At 40.5% G+C, this 23460-nt stretch overlaps 2 protein-coding genes across 2 annotated transcripts; one reads left to right on the top strand and one right to left on the bottom strand.

Annotated features, from left to right (window-relative positions):
- Positions 1 to 1838: 1838 nt before the first annotated feature.
- On the bottom strand, positions 1839 to 3927 carry foxq2 (forkhead box Q2). Its single transcript, XM_058073774.1, has 2 exons — positions 3405 to 3927; positions 1839 to 2887 (listed from the first exon to the last, which is right to left on the bottom strand). Exons 1-2 carry the CDS (start codon positions 3852 to 3854, stop codon positions 2519 to 2521), a joined length of 819 nt encoding a protein of 272 aa, XP_057929757.1. The 5' UTR covers positions 3855 to 3927; the 3' UTR covers positions 1839 to 2518.
- Positions 3928 to 9428: 5501 nt separating this feature from the next.
- On the top strand, positions 9429 to 23105 carry pias4a (protein inhibitor of activated STAT, 4a). Its single transcript, XM_058073772.1, has 11 exons — positions 9429 to 9586; positions 15000 to 15381; positions 15492 to 15576; positions 15663 to 15704; positions 15859 to 15949; positions 17005 to 17133; positions 17234 to 17339; positions 17425 to 17498; positions 17574 to 17734; positions 18200 to 18351; positions 21116 to 23105. The coding sequence occupies exons 1-11, from the start codon at positions 9560 to 9562 to the stop codon at positions 21379 to 21381; spliced, it is 1515 nt and encodes a 504-aa protein (XP_057929755.1). The 5' UTR covers positions 9429 to 9559; the 3' UTR covers positions 21382 to 23105.
- The last annotated feature ends 355 nt before the right edge of the window (positions 23106 to 23460 follow it).

The following is a 23460-nucleotide window of genomic DNA, read 5'->3' as shown; positions in this document are numbered from 1 at the left end:
GTATAAATACAAGAATAATGTGAAAATATTAAGAGACAGAAATTGTAATCTAATGAGAAAAATGTTATTTTTGTATAGATGAGATAAATAACATCATTTTATTAGTAGCATAAACTTTAAATATTACAGAAAAATACATTATTTATTTAAGTTATATGAGAAACAAATTTGAAAAAATTGCATTAAATTTGGAATATTTGGAAAGTTGATGAAAACGAGAATAAAGTCCACATAGGGAAATAATGTGATAGTATTGTGAGAAGAAAATTTTAAAAAGAAATTTGACATAATTGGAAAATTTTAAAAACAGCTGTCATTTTATGAAAATAAAGTCTAAATATGAAGTTATATTCTAATGACAATAAACTTAATATTATTAATGATAATAATAATACTATTTTTATTATCATTAATAATGTTAAGTTTATTGTCATAGAATATAACTGATAACTGATAATAACTAAATGATGATAATAATATTATTATTATTATTATTATTATCATTAATAAGTTTATTGTCATTAGAATATAACTTCATATTTAGACTTTATTTTCATAAAATGACAGCTGTTTTTTAAATGGTCTAATTATGTAAAATTTATTTTAATAATAGTATTATTATTATTATTATGAGGAAAAATAATGTCATTTAAGTAGCATTGAGTTGAAGTGCTAAATATTATGGTAGTAAAGTCAAAACATTATAGGCATAAAGACAATAAATAATGAAGATTATTTAAAAAGAAATGGGGAAAAAAGAGCAAATAGCAAAGTTGATATGAATGATACACTTTTTCACTTATATCACAAAGCTCAGATGTACGTAGTTTTTTCTTGGAATATATATACCTTCATAGTGTTGCTTTACAAAATATCAATGGCCCTCGTATCATTTCATTTTACACTATGTGGCACTGGAAAATGTTTGGATACTCCTGTGTTCACATTTCATCTTCTTGAGGGACAATACTATACTTTAGAGTGGTCAGTGTACAGCTTATAAATCCATATTAATGTACTAGCCACAAAAAGGAGTCAACACACAGTCATTATTGCCTTAATAGTAGGCCTCAAGACACAAATGCTATGCTGCCTTGGTCAGACAGCAGCAGCGCTGACCAAGCAGCAACACAAAGAGCATCCTTGCCAGCATCCTCCTCAGCCTGCCCTGCCAAACCCCCCCAAAGCCCCCTCTTTCTAAAAGAAAGCGGTGTCGAGTCTGTTCAAACAGTAAGGACAGAAAGACAAACTCATTGTGCCTACGCCTTCTTCTGCGACTTCTGCCCAATATTCTGCTGCTCTCTTGAGAAGTTCCACCTAGATGATGATCACGACTCAGCTCACTGAAGAGGAACACTGAATGAAGTTTATATCAACTATGTTTTATTTAAAAAAAAATATACACCAGAGCTGATCGTTAAAATTGATAATACATCGCAATAGTTCCATATATGGATATTTTATTATGTTCCTATTTGAAAGTATCTATCCTCTCTTCTCCCTCCATTCTTCGCTTTTCTCTACCTTGCCCCCCTCCGCCCCTCGTCTTTCTTTAGCAGTGGTTACGGATTACATCGTGTGATAAGCTTCCTATTTCTTGAAACTGCTTGGGATTGGCCGAGATTATCCGGCCTCGTACACTCAGGAGTCGGCTTTAAAAAGCCCGATTTTAGTCTCTTAGGGTCAGCAGATTTTGCATCCCGACAGCTTTGACTAATTAGCATGTAACGCCGCATGGGATTTTAGCAGCGGGCTCACTTTTAGTATAATCACGCACACGCACACACACACACACACACACACACATAATGACAGCAATGTAAGAACAGTTGCTTTATTCTACCACAAAACAATCAGTACAAATGAGACAAGTGCAATTAGCTTCATAGAATAACTTCTTAACTTTGGTCTTTGAGGTTAATAGGACTGTGCAAAAGTCTATCATGAGTCTAGTCTTGTGTTAGTGAGGCTTCCTGGTTTATGGAGGACAATGGACAGATGGGCAGCACCATTATTGATGATTCTGGAGGGTGGACTCTTCTGTGTGTAATGGTGAAATACTTCTGTTTATCACTGGAACAGCTGTATATTGAATTGGTTTTTGCATATTTAAACAAAAGGTGACAAATATCAACGTGAAAGAGGGGTGATTACGTGACTGTTAATGACATTTGTGGCCATCCATATTGGTTGGGTTTAAAATGCTATGAAAGACATGTTAGAATACATGTAATCCAGACATACTCTAATTTTTATAATCATTAGACAAATGGTCACGACCAATGGGCGAATATTTGCGATTATTCAACTAAACGCCCAAACGTTACAGTGGTTTTTGGGTCGTTGATCTGTGTGAGCAATTTCAAGCCAAACCGACACATGGATTTGACCTTTTTGTCTGCTGAAGAGTTAGATTACACAAACAAATACATGACAAACTCACAGACAAATATTAATTATCTAAAATGACTGGATGGTGAGTCACTGCCAAACTGCTCATCAATGTAGTAGTTGGCCATTAAGGTGCAGCGACATGCAGGCTAGGGTGAAAGCCAACAAGCCCTTGCACACGTGACCAAGGCCAGTAGAGTCTGGGGGTCAAACAGGACAGCGGGAGCGTGTGGACCTGTGAACAGCACCAGCAGGTCGTCCTGTGTTGAAGGGAGAGGTGATAGGGTGAGTTGAGAGGTGAGAGCTGGAGCTGTCCTGCCACCCTGCGGACCCTCCGCCTGGTCCTCCGGCAGTGATAGTCCCCGTTGGAAAAGTCCTGGTAGTTTGATGGGTGGATGGCCCAGAAGTGGCCTTTCCCGTTGTCGCTGCGGCCTGCTTTGATGAAGCAGTCGTTCAGGGACAAGTTGTGTCGGACGCTGTTCCTCCAGTTTTTATCCTGGAATGACACAGGAAGAAGAAACAGCAGGAGTTAAAACAAAGGGTAAACTGGCATAAGCAGGTGTTAGCTTGAGCCTCCTTTCGGTATATGTCACCTTGTCCTCGTTCTTGGCGGGATAGCGTGTCAAGGCATGAGAATGATCTCGACACCCTGCGTTACTTTTTTAGCACGTCAAACCAGCGATCAAGCGTAATCCAATCGGCTACCTTCAATCTGCCACTGCACCTGCTAAAGGCGGAGGTGGTTTGCAACCTAGCAACAGGATTAGTTTATTTGTGAATTTGCCAACAACGGGATCATGCGGAGTCCCTAATTGTCTCTAACCACTCAGACAGATTACCTGTGCCAAGTAGGTCGCTTTGTTTGTGAAAACGGACAACAATGAATGTTTCCATAAGAAAAAACTGAATGAGAAGTAGCCCTATGACTGACTAGCAACCAGTCCAAGGTGGGACGGGGTCAAGCTCCCCACAGACCAAACAGTGGTAGAAAATGGGGCGTAATGGGACGGTACCTTGCTCTTGAAGTAAGGGAAGTGGTCCATGATCCACTGGTAGATGTCACATAGAAGCAGCTTCTTCTGCTCAGACGCCAGGATGGCCTTCGAGATGAGCGCAATGTAAGATTGGTTGGGTTTGTCCTCGGACTTGTCCAAGTCGCTGCTGTAAGATATGGTTGTGGTGGTGTTGGGAGTGGTGGTCACCTCCTCCTCCCCCTCCTCTTGTTGCTCTTCATCCCCCTCCTGTCCTAAAACTTTCCTTTCTCCGATCTCTGCTGACCTCTGTATCGACTTCTCCTGTATGGCGACCACATTGTTCGCAGTCTGCTCCTGCGTTGCCGAGACTCCTTTGACTCCTTTGTTGAACAGAAGGTAGTCGATGGTGAAGCTCAGTCCCAGTCGCTCTCGGTTGCTTCTGTCCTCAGTTGTCGTTGTCATTTCTTCTCTTAAATATCTGCCACTCATTACAGAAATCGTACAGACAATTAAGAAAATGGTCTTCCCAGAATTGGGTCCTGCAAAAGGAGCGCCGCAATGTCCCCGGCTTCTTTCACCAAAGTCTTACTGTTGACAAGATCACAGATAAAGATGAGCCTCTCAACTGTTGTTAACCTTGACGCGCTCATCAGCGACACAATCTCAACGCGTGGAAATGACGTCAGCCCCGTGAGGTTAAAGGCGGTGAAATTTTTGGATTTCCGCGTTCCGGAATCTCTTCTGTAAAGCAACAATGAGTAGACTTCAAGTCAAAGTTGGGTTTGCGAAGGTGACTATTTATATGACTGTGAATTTATCCCTCACAGAAAGGGGCAAAGGAGGCACACGGGAGGTCGAGGTAGGGGGTCTCAATTTAGGCGGATTATTTTTATTAACCTAAAGTAAATCTGTGTAATTACGGGAGATTAAACACTCGAGATTTAGCAAGACATAGAGCACCCAGGATGCATGCTGTAGAGTCAAAGGCCTTTTAAATGCCAGTGTTATCCTGTTAAAGTTGTTTTGTCCATGCAGGATGCTGTCCAAAGAATTACCTCAATTACAATGGAGCAGTAATTAAAGGGGCACAGGTTCCTTTTTTTTTCCCAAAGTCAACATATGTGTAAAAATGTAGATTACTCTGATGTTGCAACATTTGGTTTAGGATACTCTCTATACTAGCCTTGTCTTGTGATGTTATATAATGTAATAAAAATGCTTGCTCACTTTTGTGGAATACTGATCTGATAGATCAGTGGCCACAACATTAGGTACACTTGCATGCTTCTGCAAGTGTCAAAATTCAATGTCCTCAGCAAGACATAATTTATACATCATCCTAACTGGAGATAATATATGATATTATATGAATACAGAGTTAAACTCTGCTCCCTTTATAATTGCTTATTGCATAAAATAAAAATTCATTCATTCATTTTCTACCACTTATCCTCACGAGGGTCGCGGGAGTGCTGGAGCCTATCCCAGCTGTCTTCGGGCGAGACTGGTCGCCAGCCAATCACAGGGCACATATAGACAAACAACCATTCACACTCACATTCATACCTATGGACAATTTGGAGTTGCCAATTAACCTAGCATTTTTTGGAATGTGGGAGGAAACCGGAGTACCCGGAGAAAACAAAAGCATGCATGGGGAGAATATGGAATATCCACACAGAGATGGCCGAGGGTGGAATCGAACTCCGGTCTCCTAGTGGTATGGCCTGCACACTAACCACTCATCTACCGTGCAGCCTTGAAATAAAAATGATTGATTTAATTATATTTCACTGTAAATTGATTGTGTTATAAAGTATTCAGTACATTTACAGGGTATTTATTAAATGTAAAGTTATTGTCATATTTTACTATAAATATAAATGTATTTTTACACTCATAGGACATCATTTATGAATTATTGTCCTTGACCTGTCTCTTTTTAATATAGTCTAACATTGTTTTTGGACTGTAAAAACTAAATGGGACCAAAACGATTCCCTCCAATCAGTCAATGGTCTGAGCATCCCTCCCAACATCTGCAGCAATGCTGTCAGCACCCATCTTCATTGTTGGAATAGCTCTGTAGCTCACTTTTTTTTCCTTTATTTGGTCAAATATATGAATCATTACAGTGCATTTTTTATATCAATCAAAATATAACTTTCCATTATTTACATTTGTATTCAACTATCTAACTTTCACAATGTTGGCAGTCTTATAGCCATTCGGTATGGAGAGCTAAGCTTTTTCTTTGCCTTGAAGTGCCATGTTCAACTGTGACCGAAGACCTTGTAACACTAACACTAACAACACTGAATAAATTACTATATCTACAATATACACAAAAAAAGAGGGGTTGAGGAGACAAAGTATTTTGAAAATATAATTTATTGAAAACAATTAAACTGAATTAGGCTGTTTATCAGCTGATCAAAAGTTTAAGACCCTCACTGAAAAAAATGACAAAAGACTCTCCAAACCAGAATAAATAAATGTCTCAGTTGGACTCAGTAATGAGTAGCTCCACCGTTCTTGTTAAATCACCTCAAAAATCGGTTAGGACATGCTTGATGCAAGTGTTTCCAGGAGGCTATTGGGACCATTGCTCCAAGTGGTGAAGATGGCTTCACAACAGGCATCAACTATCTGGAACTGATGGCCATTTTTATTATTTAAATCAGGGGGAAATGCGGGATGGTGCAAAAGAGTGATGTTATTGTCCCTGAAGAAGTTCTTGGTCAAGCCAGCATTGTGAACTGCAGCGTTGTCCTGTTGAAAAACCCAGCTGTTACCACACAGAAGAGGGCCCTCAGTCATGAGGGATACCTGCTGCAACATCTGCACGTAACCATTTGACGACCCTGCACCAACTGAAGCCCCAGTGTTCCACTGAATGATGAAGCACTGCATATCATGATGGACATCCCTCAACTGTGCAGGGGAGGAAACATCTCAGGTGGGATTTCCTTGTCATGCTAGTAATGTTGGAAGCTATCTGGACCGTCAAGTTCAGAGAATAATTTTTTCCCACTTTTCAATGTCCCATGTTTGATGCTCCTTGGCAGTTTTGTGGCGTTGAAGGAGACAAGGTCTTTGAATTCGTTTTTTGCCGTCTTGTGGTTATTGTGCTGCAGTCGGCACCAGTAAGGGCTTTAATTTGAGTTGAGGACCACCCTGTGTCTTAGAACCTCTGCCTCAGCACATTTTTGGGGGTTTACCACTTGACTTTTTTTGTTTCGTAATTCTCAGAAGCTTTCAAGAAATGTATGAATGTCTTACTGCGTCTAACCTCAGCAGCAATGGCACACTGTGAGAGGCCTTGCTTGTGCAGCTCGACAATCCGACCATGTTCAAAATGAAGCTTCTTAGCTTTAGCCATCAGGCATGACCGTTTGGATGCCTGACAGAAAATGAGAATTTTGAGCAGATATTGTCTGAAACTTTCATCGATTCATCCATCCGTTTTCTATGCTGCTTATCCTCACTAGGGTCACCGGTATGCTGGAGCCTATTCCAACTGTCTTTGGGTGAGAGGCGGACCTGGACTGGTCGCCAGCCAATCACAGGGCACATATAGACAAACAACCATTCACACTCACATTCATACCTATGGACAATTTGGAGTCGGCAATTAACCTAGCATGTTTTTGGAATGTGGAAGGAAACCGAAGTACCCGGAGAAAACCCACACATGCACGGGGAGAACATCCAAACTCCACACAGACATGTATTTGTACTTGTGTTATACGTTTACCTTATTTGTAAATATATTTTGTAAGTTTTTGTGGCAATGTATAACTTACATTTATATTTTAAAATGAATTGTCTTAAAAAAAACTATTTGTCAGAGCCAGAACCGTCACTGGCTATATTTGTTTTATGTATTGTGCCAGTTTATCGTGACTGAAAGGTGAAATCATGGACTATGTTGCCCTCTTCTGTTTTAACAGTGGAACATGAAATATACATTGTGACCAGCAGAGGCCACTGTTTTCCCACCATCCAGACGATCATAAAATTCCCGCAAATACTGAAGTATAATACTTTTTATGATTAACACTACAGCAACAGGATGTTGATAATCATGTTGTTCTGGATCTCTGAATTCAGTGTTGTTCAGAGGTTATTAAAATTATACAAATATTTTATTAAGGAAAATACAGTGACAACGTTTTCCCCTTTAAAAAAGAATGTTGCTTTATTGACGTTGTACAACGTCACTTCAAGCCAAAACAAAACACATGACATTCAAAACAAGATATTACCAACAGGATTTGAGAGTAAAAATGGGGGTTCCGAATCCTTTGCAAATGAATGGAACAGAGTGTAGTCAGCTATGGAGGAGAAAGTCCGCCATGATGGTGAGCAAGAAAGGTGGGTGGGGCTAGGCGGGGGCTACGCTGTCCTACAGCATCTACAGCATCAATAACAGAATGTGGCCACTAATTGTGTTGGGAAACGGCTAATAGCAATTCCGCTCCCTGTATGCAAGCGCTTTTGTTCCATGACTTACACAAAATAAACACAGATAGGACACTGATAAACTGTTACATTTTGCTGAAGTAACATTGGAAAGGCGTCGGCTAGTCCAGCTGCATACTGGCCCATGTACACAAAACAGTCCAGTGTGAAGTGCTGTTGACAGATTAAAATCCATTTCCTTTGCTAGTAGGGGATCAGAAACTCCAACTAATCGTGCCTGATGGTGGCGTTGTTCGGAATTGTAACCAAATATGGCTTTGCTAGCAAGTAAACAGGAGCAGAGCTTGGGGGAGAGCAGAGCACGCCCATATAAGGAAGTCCGCCCCCCTTTGAAACCCATTTTGAGCCATCCCAATCTTCTTTCAGGGCTCGCTTCCAAATGCGCAAACCACATTATCTGAAACTTTGGTATCAGTACAGTACAATACATTGTAACTACATTTAAAGGTCAGAAAAGTGGAAAAGTATAATAGGTATAAACTAAGTGAGTATGAAATAATAAGGCAGTATTGTGTGGCAGTCCCACAAAATATACACTTTCACCCTGTTTATTTACAGCAACCAGTGTTATAAAACAAAAAAAATATCACATATAATTGTCTTTGTTTTTGGGGAACTTTTTTGGGAAATGACAAATTTGGTCTTTTGTACCATCTATATGAAACTATAGAAATTAATCCTAATTCCATGTTTCTCACTGTTGTAAAAAAAAAATGTTTTACTGACATTGACAACAATTGTTGAAGCAAAAACACAACTGCTGTTGGAATGGAAACCATAAAAGGTGTTATCAATGAGATTGTAGAAGCGCTGACAAACATGTACAACAGTACTTTATCATTCCAGGCTGGTAAATTTCCTAACAATTAAAACAGCTAAAGTAATTACCATTACCATCAATCAGCCGTCAATGGCTGAGCAGTGTGCAGATGACATGTTTACAATGTAATTTTTATGGATTCTGCTCACCATCATGGCGGCCAAACACGCACAGGGCATAATACAGAACTGGGTGTCAATTCGGCACTTCTGTCTATGGTCTTGAAATGTATCTTGCTACATAGTAGGATGTATTGGAAAAACGGGAATGGATCACAAAAGGAGTGGATTTAAAAAAGTGCCTTTTTTAATGAATGCATTTTTGTAAACGAACATGTCACATTGTGGAATTTGAGTTTCAGCACTACGTGACTTGTCGTTACCTTGACGAATTAACGCACATTGTCAATTAGTCGCAATGTCTTTAAATGTTCATCATGCCTCAGACAAAGCATCGAGTGCCACATTTCCACAACCCGACATGGAGTTTTTGGCTCGGACGGGATTCCATCGCACCATGCGACCTCTTCCAATTGGTAGCCATTGCTTTGCATGCACATTGAATTAAAACGGTCACTGCGAGCAACATCGACAAAACCGCGACACTATAAACCCATATTATCAAGAATTAGCGAATATTGTGAAAATTGGTCTTCTGAGGGGACACTGAGGCCTAAATTGAGAGGAAGACCAGTCTGTGAGTGTTTTTTAAAAAGTTGCACTGTTACTTTAAAACTCGCTCGTCCGCCCATTTAGAATGGACCGCTTGGTGTCCCGGTGGGTACCACTACATGATTGGCTGATGTGGCAGTCAGTCACATCAAGCTCAAGGTCCCATTGGTGAAAGACTAGCCCGTCGACTGTGACTCTCGCGGTACTGCTGCGTGAAGATGGCGGCCGAACTGGTGGAGGCGATGGCAAGTAGAACCTCATTCGCTTTGCGTTAATATTAAACCGTCGTGGGTGTATGTGCTGAACACCCGATGTGGACACGAAGAAACCCAGGGGCTTGGTGTAAAAGCGGCTTAAAAGGGCGTGCTGTGACAGTTAATGGCGTCAATGGTTCGCGGTGAATTGAACTAGCCTCTAGTGCTAGCATAGCTTTCTTAGCCAGCGCAAATGGTTAGCTAGCATCACGCCGCCTTCAAGGAAGATAAATGAATGATTATGGCCGTCTTTCATTGGATCTGCTCTTGCTAATATTCAACCAGACATTTCCACTAGATTTGCCTTTCATTATCGCTATTGATACATGGCTACTTTACCGAGCAGTGCACCTGTCAAAACGTCCGGTTACCATGATTGAGTACCAAGGAGCTGAACAACGCAGCCTGTATTGATCAGGCAAGAATGAATACCAAGTATATTTGTCCTAACTTGTCCTCAATCCGGTTGTGATGCATTGGTGCGTTGCAGTGACGATTTCTCGGACATTGTTTTCCTTTTTTGTTTCGTACTCCCGTTAGCATGCCGATGCTAATGCTTAGATGTAAACACCTTCCGGCACTTTTATGATTACCGTCCTCGAACGTTCAGTTCATTGGTATGCTTTGGCTATTTTGTGTGTACAAAAGAGGAATTCATCATAGTTGCCATGGCCAGCATGTTGTCTTACAGTAAAGAATTGCACTTCCTTTCCGTTCTTCCCTTTTAAATGGCGAACGCCATTTGAGTTTTATCTCCAGTGGAAATATCCCGACCTCCGGAGAACTAGTTTAATACAGATCTGTGTAGTTAAACTGCCTGCTGGAGACAGTATTAATAATCGGTGCAATGGGAGATGAACTAAGGTGTATTCCAGAACCTCCTGGTCACCCTCAAACCTCAGTGAACAGCAATGATATGTTCCAGGGCCAAATTTTTCCCATTGAGTGTCTAGAACTTGATTCTGATTGGAAGTTGCTGAACATAAAAACATGCGGCTGTTGTGGCGTACATTGAATTATTTAAATAGTAGTGCTGATGCGTGATATATTAGTCGCAATTTATGTTTATGTATACAGTCTTCACTGTTTATGCTTTGGCTTTTTTTTTTTTTAACAGTCATCGCCTTCAGGTTGGGTTCCTCTAAAGGAATACAGTTTTGCTTCTTCTCTGCCTGTAAATATCCTTTGTTTTTACTTTACCTGATGGACCCGTTTTTGAGAAATCTGTGTATTATACACCCTTTTAATACCGATTACACACACTAAAGCAGTTAAGAAAATAAGTGCAGTGGAATCTCTGAAGGGTCAGTTGTCTTTTCAACAACAATCTGTTCCAGGGCCTTTTATAAAGTCTAACTGTACAGTAACTCTACAGGTTAAACATTTAGACATTTTTGTTGTCATAAGTGTAAAAGCCGAAGTTTACCTCTGATAATAATAAGTTAAAATGCGGACTTGCATATATTTTTGATGGAGGAAGCCAATCAGCTCACTTTCCAGTCCATTCTGTATACATATACGTAAACATATACATAAATTCATAGTCCATTAATGTTGTCGACTCATTGTACTGCGTAGCCTAGACAGAGGACTTACCATTTTGCCTCAGAGACCATTAACTTTGCACATTTTCTTTACTGAGACAATGCAATAGGTGGCTCCAATTGCGTCAATAAAGGGCAGTTGCATTGTTATTGTAGCGTTAACCATATTTTACTCTGCAGCCTGGACAGAGATTGCCTGCATCAGAGACAAAGCTAGCTGTGTGTGTTTTTTTTTATTTCCGACGAGGGTCGGATTTAGTCAAAAACAGACCGTTGTGTTGTTACTGTTCAGGGCTCGACAATAACGATGTACCGATGGCCCGGGGCAAGTTAAAACAAAATTATATTTTGTTTTAACTTGCATTATATTCCCGTCGGGCAAGTGCTCTTTGGCATGCCATACTGCCAAGAGTTTTTTTAAAGCGGATCTTGTTGGGTGTTGGTAAAACACGGACTGCGTAATTCCGGTGGTAATTTGCAAAGCAATCCTTGCAAATCTTGAAATGGACCAATCAGCATCGTTTATTTAGACCGCGGTCCGTAATCCACAGTCCGCGTTTTACCCACACCCGTTGTTCGCGATCAACCAATCAGCGATCGTTTGACTACGAAAACATCCGTCATGGCGGCGCTGCCAACATCGTCTAATTCTGAAGGAAACAGCAAAAAGTGATGAACCAGTGCCTCCTAAACAAGTATTTTATTAGCGGCAGAAAATCAAATGATGGCACAGGTGAGTGAATCACATTGCTGTGACAATTTGAAGTGGTCACAATGAAACACCACCAATTAGATCCAATACCAAGTGCTGATTTTGCACAAGCTACAAAATCTAGCGCTTCCATTTCTCAGTGTATTTTTCTCACCTTTGCTTCACAAATTATTGTTTGACCATTGAGCTTTTTTTCTGGATTAAAAACACTACTAGTACACAAATGTGTCTATTCAATAATGTTTCATTGTGGTGCACAACTTATAAATATCACTGCTTACTACGACTACCATGTGTAAGGTATTATGGTAGTACTCTCATTTCATCTTTATTTGAGATTCTCATGTGATGCCACAAAAAATTATATGATATCATTATGGCAGTCTTTTCATTTTACATGGGGCAAGTTCGAGCAAGTAGTTCTCACCTTAAGGATTCCCTATGGGCAAGTCATTTTGGTTTTTAATGTAGAGCCCTGCTGTTGCTACAGCTGTATTGTACTCTGCAATCCGGACAGACTATACGCAACTACTAGTTCACAAGTTTCCTTGCCGGATTTATGTTTGACGTAGTATTTCTCTTTGCAGTTGTATTACAAAAAAAGGCCAAAGACAATTTAAATGAAGTTTGTTCTTTCTGTTCCTACATTGGAAACCAATTGTGTAGCTGTAATATTGAATCTTTTCTGTGGTCAAAATTATATTGATATAATTATATTTAAACTATATAATCTGAACCTTCTTTGAATTAATGGGATAGTCGTTTAGGCCAAAGTTTAAAAACATCTTAACTTTTAGCAGTTTGACTCGTTCTTAATTTTACCATTCCTACAAACAGAATCCAACAAATTGAATTGCAGTGAGTGTGCTTGTGTAACAGATGCCAGGCAGTCGGGTTATGATAGTATAATCTTGGTTAAACCTAACTTGACGCCTGAAGAATTGTGCAGCACAGCACAGTGAATTGACAGCCTGTTTCTTTTAGCTTGCTGACGATGGTGACAAACTGCTGTGATGAGCTTGCAATGCAGAGCGAATTATGAGTTTCCCATGGTTTTGACTCTTGGAGGGAATGAGAAAGACGAGTTGGTTGAGTACTGTTGTTAGTCTTGAAGATAAACTTGCATAAATGTATGTCTGTGTGCAGTGGCTCTATATGAAATGAACACCGAAGAGAGTGAGCATCTTCTCGGCTATTAAAATGTGTGCCAGTAGCGAGTGTTAGCAGTTGGCAAGCAGACGCAAATATGAATGAAGACACAAAGGCGATAGTTTGTAAGCCGAATGCCACAGTTCCAGTGTGAATGTGCAGCCTAGCCTTCCTCCTGACAGTCGACGCTTACTGAGGCTTTTGATCGAGTAAATATTAAACGAAACAGAGCAAAATGGTGCGTGTTCATAGTGCTCCGTGTTGTGGTCCAGCTTGTGATGCGAAGGGTTGTATTTAAGCACAGGGTGGATGGCTACCTTCTAAACTCAAGCAAGTCGTGCAGTCTGTCATACCCATTATATAAGTGGCTCAAATATGATCCCCACTATAGTTTAACAATACACAACATAACTGTTTGTGTGAAGGTTTTATTTTTTTACAGGCAACCTTTATAATGTAGCGTCACTTGGAGTACTCCCAGTTTCCCAGAGTGTTTTGCTGTACAGTTTTTGTAAAAAAAAAAAAGCTGAAATGCACATGGTTAGAGCTCACTAAGTAGTTAATATTCATCATTATACATTGGTAGTGTATTGTCTGTTTTTATCCACCTATTGTGTTGATGTGTGTGTAGTTCTTTTGACACCAGGAATAGGAGTTGTGTGTGTGTGTGTGAGACGCTACACTAGTACACTACACTCAAATGTGACCTGATGCAATGATCATGATAATCCGAAGAATTAAAAAAAAAGTCAAAATTATCAAATATTGGTTGATAATTAATAGCACAATTATCGGCCAGCAAAATTTATCATGACAGGCCTGTGTATGTGTAAATTAATGTAAACTTACTGGATATGTTAACTCTGGTGCAAACAAATTCCCATGTTGCTGCTTTCTTCTTTATCTCTTAATTTCTTTTTTAGAAATGTCAAATAGCTCTAGAAAATCTGACACGGCAAGTATTACCATGTTTACCTGTGTGAGAGCGTACTAAACGGCATCCTGTCCGTTCATTGGTCAGCCAATGAAACTCCCGCTGATTGGTCCTCGTCTGGGCGACAGTGATTAAAAGTTGAAGACTTCTACTTTGTGGGATCGCCTCACAAGCCAACGTGTGCACGATGACATTCACAAGCATACAATAACATGCACGGATTTCGCGTATGGCTTGGCTGGACAGTGACTCGCAACAATCGCCATGTCGCAATCGACATGTTCCATTAAAAATTTGGAAGAGGTGACTTCACCTCATGCATGTGTGCTCATTTGAGCCGTCGTGCGCAGGGCTGAAATCCAGGGATGACCACTGTTGCATACAGTATATGCAGTAGATCTACTTTGAAATAAATGACAACCTTTCAGAAGGTGATGAGTGTATGTGTTGAAAATGTCTTTCAGTGTTGTTCTTTCTCACCACATATTAAGTACAAAAAATGTAAGCCAGCATTGAGAGGAAAAAAAGCATGTATCTGTTCAGAAAATCTCTTTTCTTATGAGATGTTTCTTTTTGGGAGGATATATTGATGGTTACTTTACTGTGTTGGGGAAATGTGTGTCTGTCACATCTCAACCAACATCTGCCAAACATCAGCTTCTCCTGCCTTTTTTGCACTCACCTAATCACCAGTCAGAACTAATTACAAAGACGTGCATTTTCCCTACTTGGGTGTTAAAAAAATGGGTTACTGTCCCATGGGTTAGGTCATAGATGGAACAAATTGATACCAAGCAAACACCTACAGTTAATGGTTGGGTTCACAACAACAGTCTAAATTGCCCATCATGTTTTCCAAAGTCAAAGGCTTAAGGAAACTTAAGGAAATTCAAAAATATTCACATTTGAGAGGTTGAAATCAGAGGATATTTATTAATATACCAAATGATTAATGTATTACCAAAATGGTTGATCAATCTACCATTGACAGATTGTTGCAACTTTTACAACAAATGTTAGGTCTTATTATGAGTTATTTTCATCTAGTTTTTGTTCTTGATCCAGAACATGGTCAAAAGTTTCCGGGTCTCAGACCTGCAGACGCTGCTGGCTTCCATGGGGCGCAGCAAAAGCGGGCTGAAGCAGGACCTGGTGGGCCGTGCGCTGAGGCTGGTGCAGACAGAATACAGCCCCGAGCTGCTGAAGAACGTCCGGCAGCTGTATGAGTCGCGTTTCCCCAAAACCACCGGCTGGCTGGCGGCACGGCGCCCAGAGGGCATCCCGGTGTCTTACTCGTCCCTCAGCTCGTCCCCGTCTGCCACCTCTCAGGGTGTTGAATACCTCAACGGCATGTCCAAACCGATGGCCACCCCTCCACCGGAGGTCAAGCTGGTTCCCCTGCCCTTCTATCAGACATTGGAAACACTGCTGCCTCCAACAGAGCTAAGTAAGTCAACAGTTAAATCAATGTATATTATTGATTATACAGTATATTAAATTGCCCTGAATGAACACTGTTCTCCTTTTGTGACATGTTGATGTTTACTCCCTTGACAGTTAGCCAGAGTAATGGGAAACTGCAAGACAATCAGTGCATATTTGAATTAACACCCAGTCAAGCAGACCAAATCAGAAACGCACGGTAGGAATGCTGAGCATTTTCAGCTTAGTCTGCTCTCTTTAGCAAATAGAAACTTTGCTTCAACTTGTGGTGTTCTATTATTGCAGTGAAATTCGTCCAGGAATGACTTCAATTCAAGTGGTTCTTAGGTAAGAAGTTACTCTGCCTGAATGATATACCGCTTTGGCTTGTTGTCCTCATTGCCTCAGCAACTTACTTTTTTCATCTTAACGTATGATAACATGACAAAAGTCCATGCATGCAGATATATATTCTAAATTTGGGAACTTTTCTTTGTTGCAGAATATGTTACACAGACTCCATTGGTGTCCAAGAGGACCAGTATCCCCCCAACATTGCTGTTAAAGTCAACCAGACCTACTGTCATGTCCCAGTAAGTTTACAGCAAAAAAGTACAGATGATCTACGTATATTTGTAGTGGTTCAAATGTTCAAGTTTTTTTGGTTCGTTTGCTACTCAAGCTGTATTTTTCCGGGAATGTGTTGTCAAATTTCACATCATACAACCTCGGGGTACGAGCTTCCACTATGAAATTTATCCAAAGAGGGGTCAAATACAGTAAAGTTAAAGGATTCAGGGGCTACTTTATATCATTTTGTAAAAAAAACAAAAAAAAACCAATCCAATATACAGTTGATATATTTGAACGTGCTATGTGTTTTATATCTGTCAACTTTGTGTTATTGCTGGTTACAACCATATTACCCAGAGCAGACTCTTTCTTTTGTATGTTACTTTTCCATTTTGTTTTCTTCTTTTCTTTTTCTTTTCTTCTTCAGAGGCTTTGTAATCTGGGTGGTATATTTATGGTGGTCATTGAATAATTGTGCACTTAGATTTAGATGAAACGCTGTGAGGAAATGAAGAATCGATTAGCGATGTCTTCCAATAATTCACGATTCGATTCAAATCTGATTTGACCATCAACCTCGTAATTCAATCTCATGAAAATGTCGTGATGAATTTTGTACCTACAATTCTTGGTAACGTGGTTACATAGAATTGGTACGCATTACTAAAATCACTTGTTTCGTGCAGAGGTGAGCACAAGAACAATTAACTAAAAGAAACAACTAAAAATGAACTACTAAAAAATAATCCAATGTTTTTGAAAAGGTTAAAGATGACCCTGAGAAAGTTAAGCAAGAGTCAGCAGATTTTTAGATATCACATGAGAACAACCAACATGGCACATCATCGAATACGCTTATTTGCCCTCCATCTGTTTGAGTTTGTGACCACAACTATCAGATGTTAGTACATTAGATTATGCCTTTTTTATTTTCTATGTTTTGTGGTTTGTTATTGTAATTGTGCTGAGTGCCATAATTGGCAAGAAGAAATTGAATATCAGTTTAAACATTATATGGGATCCAGGCAACTAAATGCTTAAATTTTAAGACTAAAGTCTACTGCGTGCATTTCAGGGCTACTACCCCTCTAACAAGCCTGGCGTTGAACCTCGTCGTCCTTGTCGTCCTGTGAACATCACTCCATGTTTGCATCTTTCTAGCCTCACTAACAGAGTCACCATCACCTGGGGAAACTTTGGCAAGGTCAGAGTCGGCGCAGTTACGACTTCTAGTTTGCATTATCAGCTAAACCCTATGTTATCTGTTAATTGTAAGGTAATAAGTTTTATATGTGTGTTTTCAGCGGTACTCTGTAGCAGTTTATTTAGTGAGGATGTTCACTGCAGCAGACCTCTTCAACCAGCTCAAATTATGCTCCGTTGAGAGTGCAGAACGCTGTCGTGAGCGCAGTGAGTATTAATTTATTACTCTTATTTTTTTATTACATTTTTTACTCTTCTGATAGAGGCTGAAACTTTTCTTTGACTTTTGTAGTTCAAGACAAACTTCGTTTTGACCCAGAGAGTGAGATTGCCACTACAGGCCTCAGGGTTTCTCTCATTTGTCCAGTGAGTATTTGTTGTTGTTGTCGTAGATTTGAGATCTACCTATAATATATATAATATAATATCTTCTCTCCCCAGCTGGTGAAGATGCGGATTGGTGTGCCATGTCGAGTTTTAACCTGCGCCCACCTTCAGTGCTTCGACGCGGTCTTCTTCCTGCAGATGAATGAGAAGAAGCCCACATGGACTTGCCCCGTGTGTGACAAGCCTGCCCCCTTTGAGCTGCTCACTATTGATGGGTAGGCAATACCAAATGTTATGCAAGCTTTTTGACAATGTACACATTTTTGTGATAACATTTTTATTTAGCTAACCTAAATAATTTTAGATTTCAAAGGTTTATGAAGTTAAGTCAAACTTTTTTTCTGTAGCATAGTTAAAACAATTTAGGCTGACCAAGGTGCTGCACAAGCCATATGAGACAGTAATACAATAAATTAGAACAGTCTTTTGACCTTGGGGACCAAATCTTGGGCCTGGGGCTTATTTTTTACATTTATTTTGGATTTTTAAAAACTTCTCCATCACTTACACAGCTGCTAGTTGAGTGTCTTCCTCTGCCCTGTCCCTAACAAATGACATATTACTGTCACCAGTGGTGGGAGGCAGTATTACAACTTTCTCGGCTTATATTTGAGGGTGTACTGCTGATGGAATGAACTTTTTTGGTGAGCCTCACCCTTGCCCATTTGTGCATGTTACAGGTTGTTGTCCACAATTCTGAAAGAGACAAATGAGGATATTGAGGAAATTGAGTACCTGACCGACGGCTCCTGGCGACCCATTAGTGACGACAAAGAGAAGGAGAAGGAACGAGAACGCAGCAATACGCCAGAGTACTCGGTGGTTGATATATGTACGTGGGAAGACACTTCACAATTTTTATTCTTGCCCTTTTGTGTTGGTTCGTTTCTGAGGGTGGTTCGGATTTTCTGTAGAATCAGTTGCATCAGTCAAAAGATGTCATGAAAAGGAAGAAAACATAAGTTCTACTGGACTATAAGTGGAACCTTGGTTAGTCTGTAATTCCATAAGATCCGACTCTAACCCAAACAAATGTTAACTGAATCAATTTTTCCTATCTGAAAATGTAAATCCGATTAATCTATTCCAGAAAGCCAAAAATTTTAACACAAAACATAGTTTATAGTTTTGCAATTACAGATTTACTTTCTACCTCTTATCCTCACGAGGGTCGCGGGTGTGCTGGAGCCTATCCCAGCTGTCTTCTGGCAAGAGGCGGGGTACACCCTGGACTGGTCACCAGCCAATCACAGACAGATTTACACGAAGAAAACTATTGAAATGAATAGGAATAGTTATAAATGATGGATGAAAGGGATAAATGAACCTTCAGGGTTACTTTACTTTCAGTGAAGATGTGATTCTTGATATAACTGAAAACAGGAAGGTGGTGAAAGTTGAGCTTGCTGCCAAATTTTGTCTGCGGACAGCACAAAAAAATAACTTTACATGTTCATTAATCCCTTTCATATATTATTTATATGCATTTGTTATGCATCTAATATAATATGTTTTGTTAATATTTTGAGCGTCAACAGCTGATTATATAGGCGTGTAGGGCTGCTCCGATCGATCAGCCACCAACCTTCACTATATTGGCCGATACTTGCTTTATAACGCCCATCCCCTCCTTTGATCAGCTCTGCCCCCGCTGCAGCATTCAGAACAACCATGGGTGCCATGTGAGGGACTTTCTGTCTTTTTGAAAAAGAATGATGTAAGTTTTGCATCCTGCAAAACGTGCCTCAAAAAATGTCTCACCAGGGTGGCCCCTTGAAAAGCTTTTGATTGGTGCAGCATGTGGGGGGCGTGCACTTGGCAGGGTGTGGTGAGTTTGAGGCGTGCAATGTCGTCATCCGTCAGGCAGCAGCTATAAAGCCCCGGTCCTAACCCGCTCTACTTGCAAGTATGGGCAAAATTTGGGCAGGAGCACGGCGACACAATGTAGCACTTGGTGCAGGAGGAACTTTTGTTGTGTGCGGGGCTGTGTCAGACAATGGGTGATGTGTGACGCGTGTGCCCTCTGCAAATAATTCTGATTCTGCGGTGGGTGCAGGTCAGTCTCGGCACTTCCCCAGTTCGTCTGTCCAATGAATGCGCACAGCTCGGGTGGACTGTGACAAGTGAGCATTTGCGGCGCGCTTGAAACACAATATTGCGCAGGGTACAAGACGACTGCAGGAACATAAGAGATAGCCACCACTAGCATGGCAAGTAGTGAGCCACTCTATTAATTTATTCTAAACTTAGTATTTCAACAACAGTTGAATGGGAGAGCAACTTTTTTTCCCCTCTCTATCATGGCAGAGATGCCATGTCTGACTCCATGCAGTGTCAAATAATTTAATATAATGTCATGTGACCGGAATGCTACATGTAATCTGTCTTTTAAAATATTTTTTCACTAAAGATCGAAGTGTGGCTGTGTCTCCTGCCTGAGGGATAGGGCTCATTGTCTGACACATTTTGTCAGAGGCGGCGTTGGTGCAGTGTAACTCAGATGCCGAACGTGAGGGCGCCGCTTGAACGTGTCTTAAATTAATGCACCTTTACCGGCGAGAGCACGCTGCCTCTAGTTCCAGCAATAGTTGGCGGATATTTCACGTTCATGTTCACAAAAACAGTCCTGGAACAGTATCATGGATAATTATACAGAAAATCAAGAAATTGCTGTAATTAATTCATAGTAGTGAATTATTGGCGTAAGTGAACAGGCCGATGAACAAATGCTAGTGTGAACGCAGGCCTCCGGACCAGGAGGTGAGGGTGAATAAGTCAAATGTGATCAATTCTAATTGAAATACTATATCAGTTACTTTTGAGTTTTTCTTCGGGTATTGAGAATGTGACATTTCTTGTGTAGAGGCTGTCCCGTGTCATCTTACAATAAGAAATGCACCCTTAGGCAACCTTAAATTGCACTTAATATACATCAGGCACAGTTAAGCCGCCTTGAGGGCATGCTTTACATGCGCTGTGTGTTAGCAGTTTTTTTGGGCCGCTGTTGGAAAAAGCTTTAGAGAAGTTGGTGAGCTTAAAAGCTTCTTATGGCCAAACACCAATAAATGGTGCAGAAATTCCAAATTGGAATAATAGGATGGCGTCGATACGGTGCTAATATAGTCCCCCCCCACTACTATTCCCCCTTCTATATCTTTAAATGCCTGCTGTCTCTAGGTAAAGTCAGTTTGAGGCAGAGTATGGTGGATCATTATGGCCTCCTTTCTCCCTCATAGCAAGTCAATATACCATTACAATTACTCCGACCTTTTTAATAAATTCATAATTAAAAAATATCTGTTCCACAAAATACCTCTTTTTTTCTCTGACATCGTCAATTTTCAACCAAATTCTGCTGACATGATGACTGACCCACTCTGCCTCAGATTTGCTCTAACCTATAGAGAGACCAATAAGAATGGAATAGAGGCTGCAGGTCTCTCTATTCAATGCCCCCGCACCCAAAACTCAGCAATGACGAGTGTGCAGAGTGGTCTTCGCACGCTGGTTATGTTTTTTATAATGTACCATATAATGGGAACAACTGTAACCATGCTGTGTATATCCGGCCGATTTTGGCCCGCATCTGACTGCAGGTGTTCCTGAGACAAATGGTCATTCGCCGGCCCACAGCAGTGCCAGTCTGACGGGCAAATCTGGAGGCGCACCTGACTTTTCCGGAGGAGGACCCGCTGCGGCGCAGCCTGGAGGCGTTGTGGTTGATCTAACTCTTGACTCCTCCTCTGAGGAGGAAGGGGGCGGGGCCGGGGGTGACAGCGAGGACACTGAGGACAGCTCAGACAGCACTGCCCCCAAGAGACGCCGATACGACTATGACAAGGACTTGGTCACTGCATACTGACCCCCCTACCCTCTGCACCACAACCATTACACCCTCATGACCTTGACACACAGACTGAGAAGCTAGTGGGGCTGAAAGCAGGAGTGATCCGTAGTCGCCCAAACAGCAGAATCTTCTCCGAATCAACTCTGATTAACTCCTAACACACATACACAAAGTTAATGAACCTATCTTGTGTCATTATTAGGATTGTTCTTTATACTCAACTTGACTGGAGGATACACTACCAGTTTTGACCGACTGTCACCCTGCAGCAAATATTTTAACTCTACTTCCTCAGTGAGAGAAATGAGACCACACCTCTGACCCTTTCTCTCCTTCTCCTCTTGACAGTTCCTTTCCTCATTGCTATCCGACCAGAAACAATAGGCTCTTTAAGCTGCCGGTGTTCAGCGGGCATCTGGTTTTCTTTGTTTGGGTACATTTGTGATAAAGTGGGCAAAGAAAAACGACAAATGGCAAAAGAATAACAGCAAAGTGGAAGGAACGAAATGGATGCTTGGTGAAACCTCTCCCACTGTTCTATACATATAGGTTTTTGTCAGGAATTTATCCTTTTTATTATGGAAAAGTATACAACATCGGCCGCAATATGTAATGTTTCCTGTTTTGTTTTTTTGTTTGTTTTAATTTTGTCCTATGTAAAAGGAAACCTACCTCAGTCATTATACACTTAGCAGACTGATCAGCGATCAAAAAGCTTAGAAGCCAATTTTTACACTGGATAAATTTTGTTTTCATTAATGTATTTTTTAAAAACGGAGTCATTGTTCTATGCAGTTGAATTTGAGCGATGTGTGACAGGATTTAACAGGCTCAATAGCTGCTTCAATAGGGGACGGTTGTGAAGTTTGGAGGCCACTGTGTAGTTAGCGGAGGAGAATGCGCTCTGCGCTTTTTCTTGAGCTTTCCCCTATTCACCTGTGTGTCCTTTATGCAGGTATCTCTAAATTATTCACACGTGTTTTCCTTTTTACCCTCCCGAATTTGTCTCTAAATCTATGGTTACTATTACTACGGTTTGGATGTTGAGCTGTGTAATTGGTGTGGGAATTTGAGCACTGTTTCACAGGACCTTGCTGCTTTATGCCGTGCGTGTCGGCGCTCAAACCAAACCGCTTGTCTATGTACGAGCCCACCGTGCTAAAGAGTCACTGATTGGATTACAAGTTTCTTGTTGACCCACAATCCCCATCTGCCTCCTGGCAGTGTCGTTTCAGGTCACCACCACCACCAAGTCTCCCTATTTGTGTTGTCCATGAGGGAAGTTGTTGCTGGAAAGTGAGGCCTGCATTTCCCTCTTTTTTTCTGCGCAAACACAATTACTTTTTGAAATAGGGTCAGTCAAATCTGGTCTTCCGATTTCATTCTATGTCTGTAGGTTATTCTCAACAAGGAGTACAAACAATATAAGAAACCCATCCTGTTTGTAAGTAACTGCTTCTAAAAAAAAAAGGACACATTTGTTGCTATAGGTTGTAGATTGTCATTCATTGGTTTTGTTTGCCTTACATTGGAATCTGAGTGGTATGGAACTGAGCCAGGTGATGTTTTTTTGAGGGGGAGGCATCCTATATGTTGTGGCATCTCTTATTCTTCAGATGGTAAACATGCATTAAAAGTAGCATGGACAGAGGCATACAATCCATAATGTAAATGTTTTTTTTTGGTTGGTTGTTTTTTTTATATGTTCATATTAAAAAGACAATAAAATTTAAATATTTTATTATGCCTTGAATTGCTTCCAGTTGTTCCTACAGGCACACCTTGAAGGAAAGAAGACCTGTTGGATAACCTGATGAGGATGATGATGTCACTGAGGACTTATAAGGTGTCAAATCTGAAGCCTGACGATTGTAAAAATTTGAAAAGTCGCATTCTAACAGCTGTTATTGATGTGTGGAAATTAAAGTCAAGTTTTTCAAAGGTTGACTGGCGGTTTTATTGTTTTGGGGGTTATGGAAAATATTCATCTTGATGTAATATTTTGCTCATAAGATTTTCGGTTTTCAAAAGTGATGCAAATAATACATGTATTTACAAATCTTTCTTTTCTAATCAAAATTGAGCATAATTACC

The sequence above is a fragment of the Doryrhamphus excisus genome, chromosome 5, assembly GCF_030265055.1.
Source record: "Doryrhamphus excisus isolate RoL2022-K1 chromosome 5, RoL_Dexc_1.0, whole genome shotgun sequence".
Taxonomy (NCBI): domain Eukaryota; kingdom Metazoa; phylum Chordata; class Actinopteri; order Syngnathiformes; family Syngnathidae; genus Doryrhamphus; species Doryrhamphus excisus.
Note: the sequence above shows the minus strand (reverse complement) of the source record. Positions and strands in the feature narration are given on the sequence as shown.

What these genes read in the sequence shown, in the direction of transcription:
- pias4a (XM_058073772.1), top strand. Translation starts at nt 9,560, where the DNA reads ATGGCGGCCGAACTGGTGGAGGCGATG. An exon ending in AGAACGCTGTCGTGAGCGCA is followed by an intron (nt 17,340 to 17,424) that starts GTGAGTATTAAT and finishes TGACTTTTGTAG; the next exon opens with TTCAAGACAAACTTCGTTTT. An exon ending in GAGCTGCTCACTATTGATGG is followed by an intron (nt 17,735 to 18,199) that starts GTAGGCAATACC and finishes TGCATGTTACAG; the next exon opens with GTTGTTGTCCACAATTCTGA.
- foxq2 (XM_058073774.1), bottom strand. Translation starts at nt 3,854, where the DNA reads ATGAGTGGCAGATATTTAAGAGAAGAAATGACAACGACAACTGAGGAC. An exon ending in TCCCTTACTTCAAGAGCAAG is followed by an intron (nt 2,888 to 3,404) that starts GTACCGTCCCAT and finishes GTGTCATTCCAG; the next exon opens with GATAAAAACTGGAGGAACAG.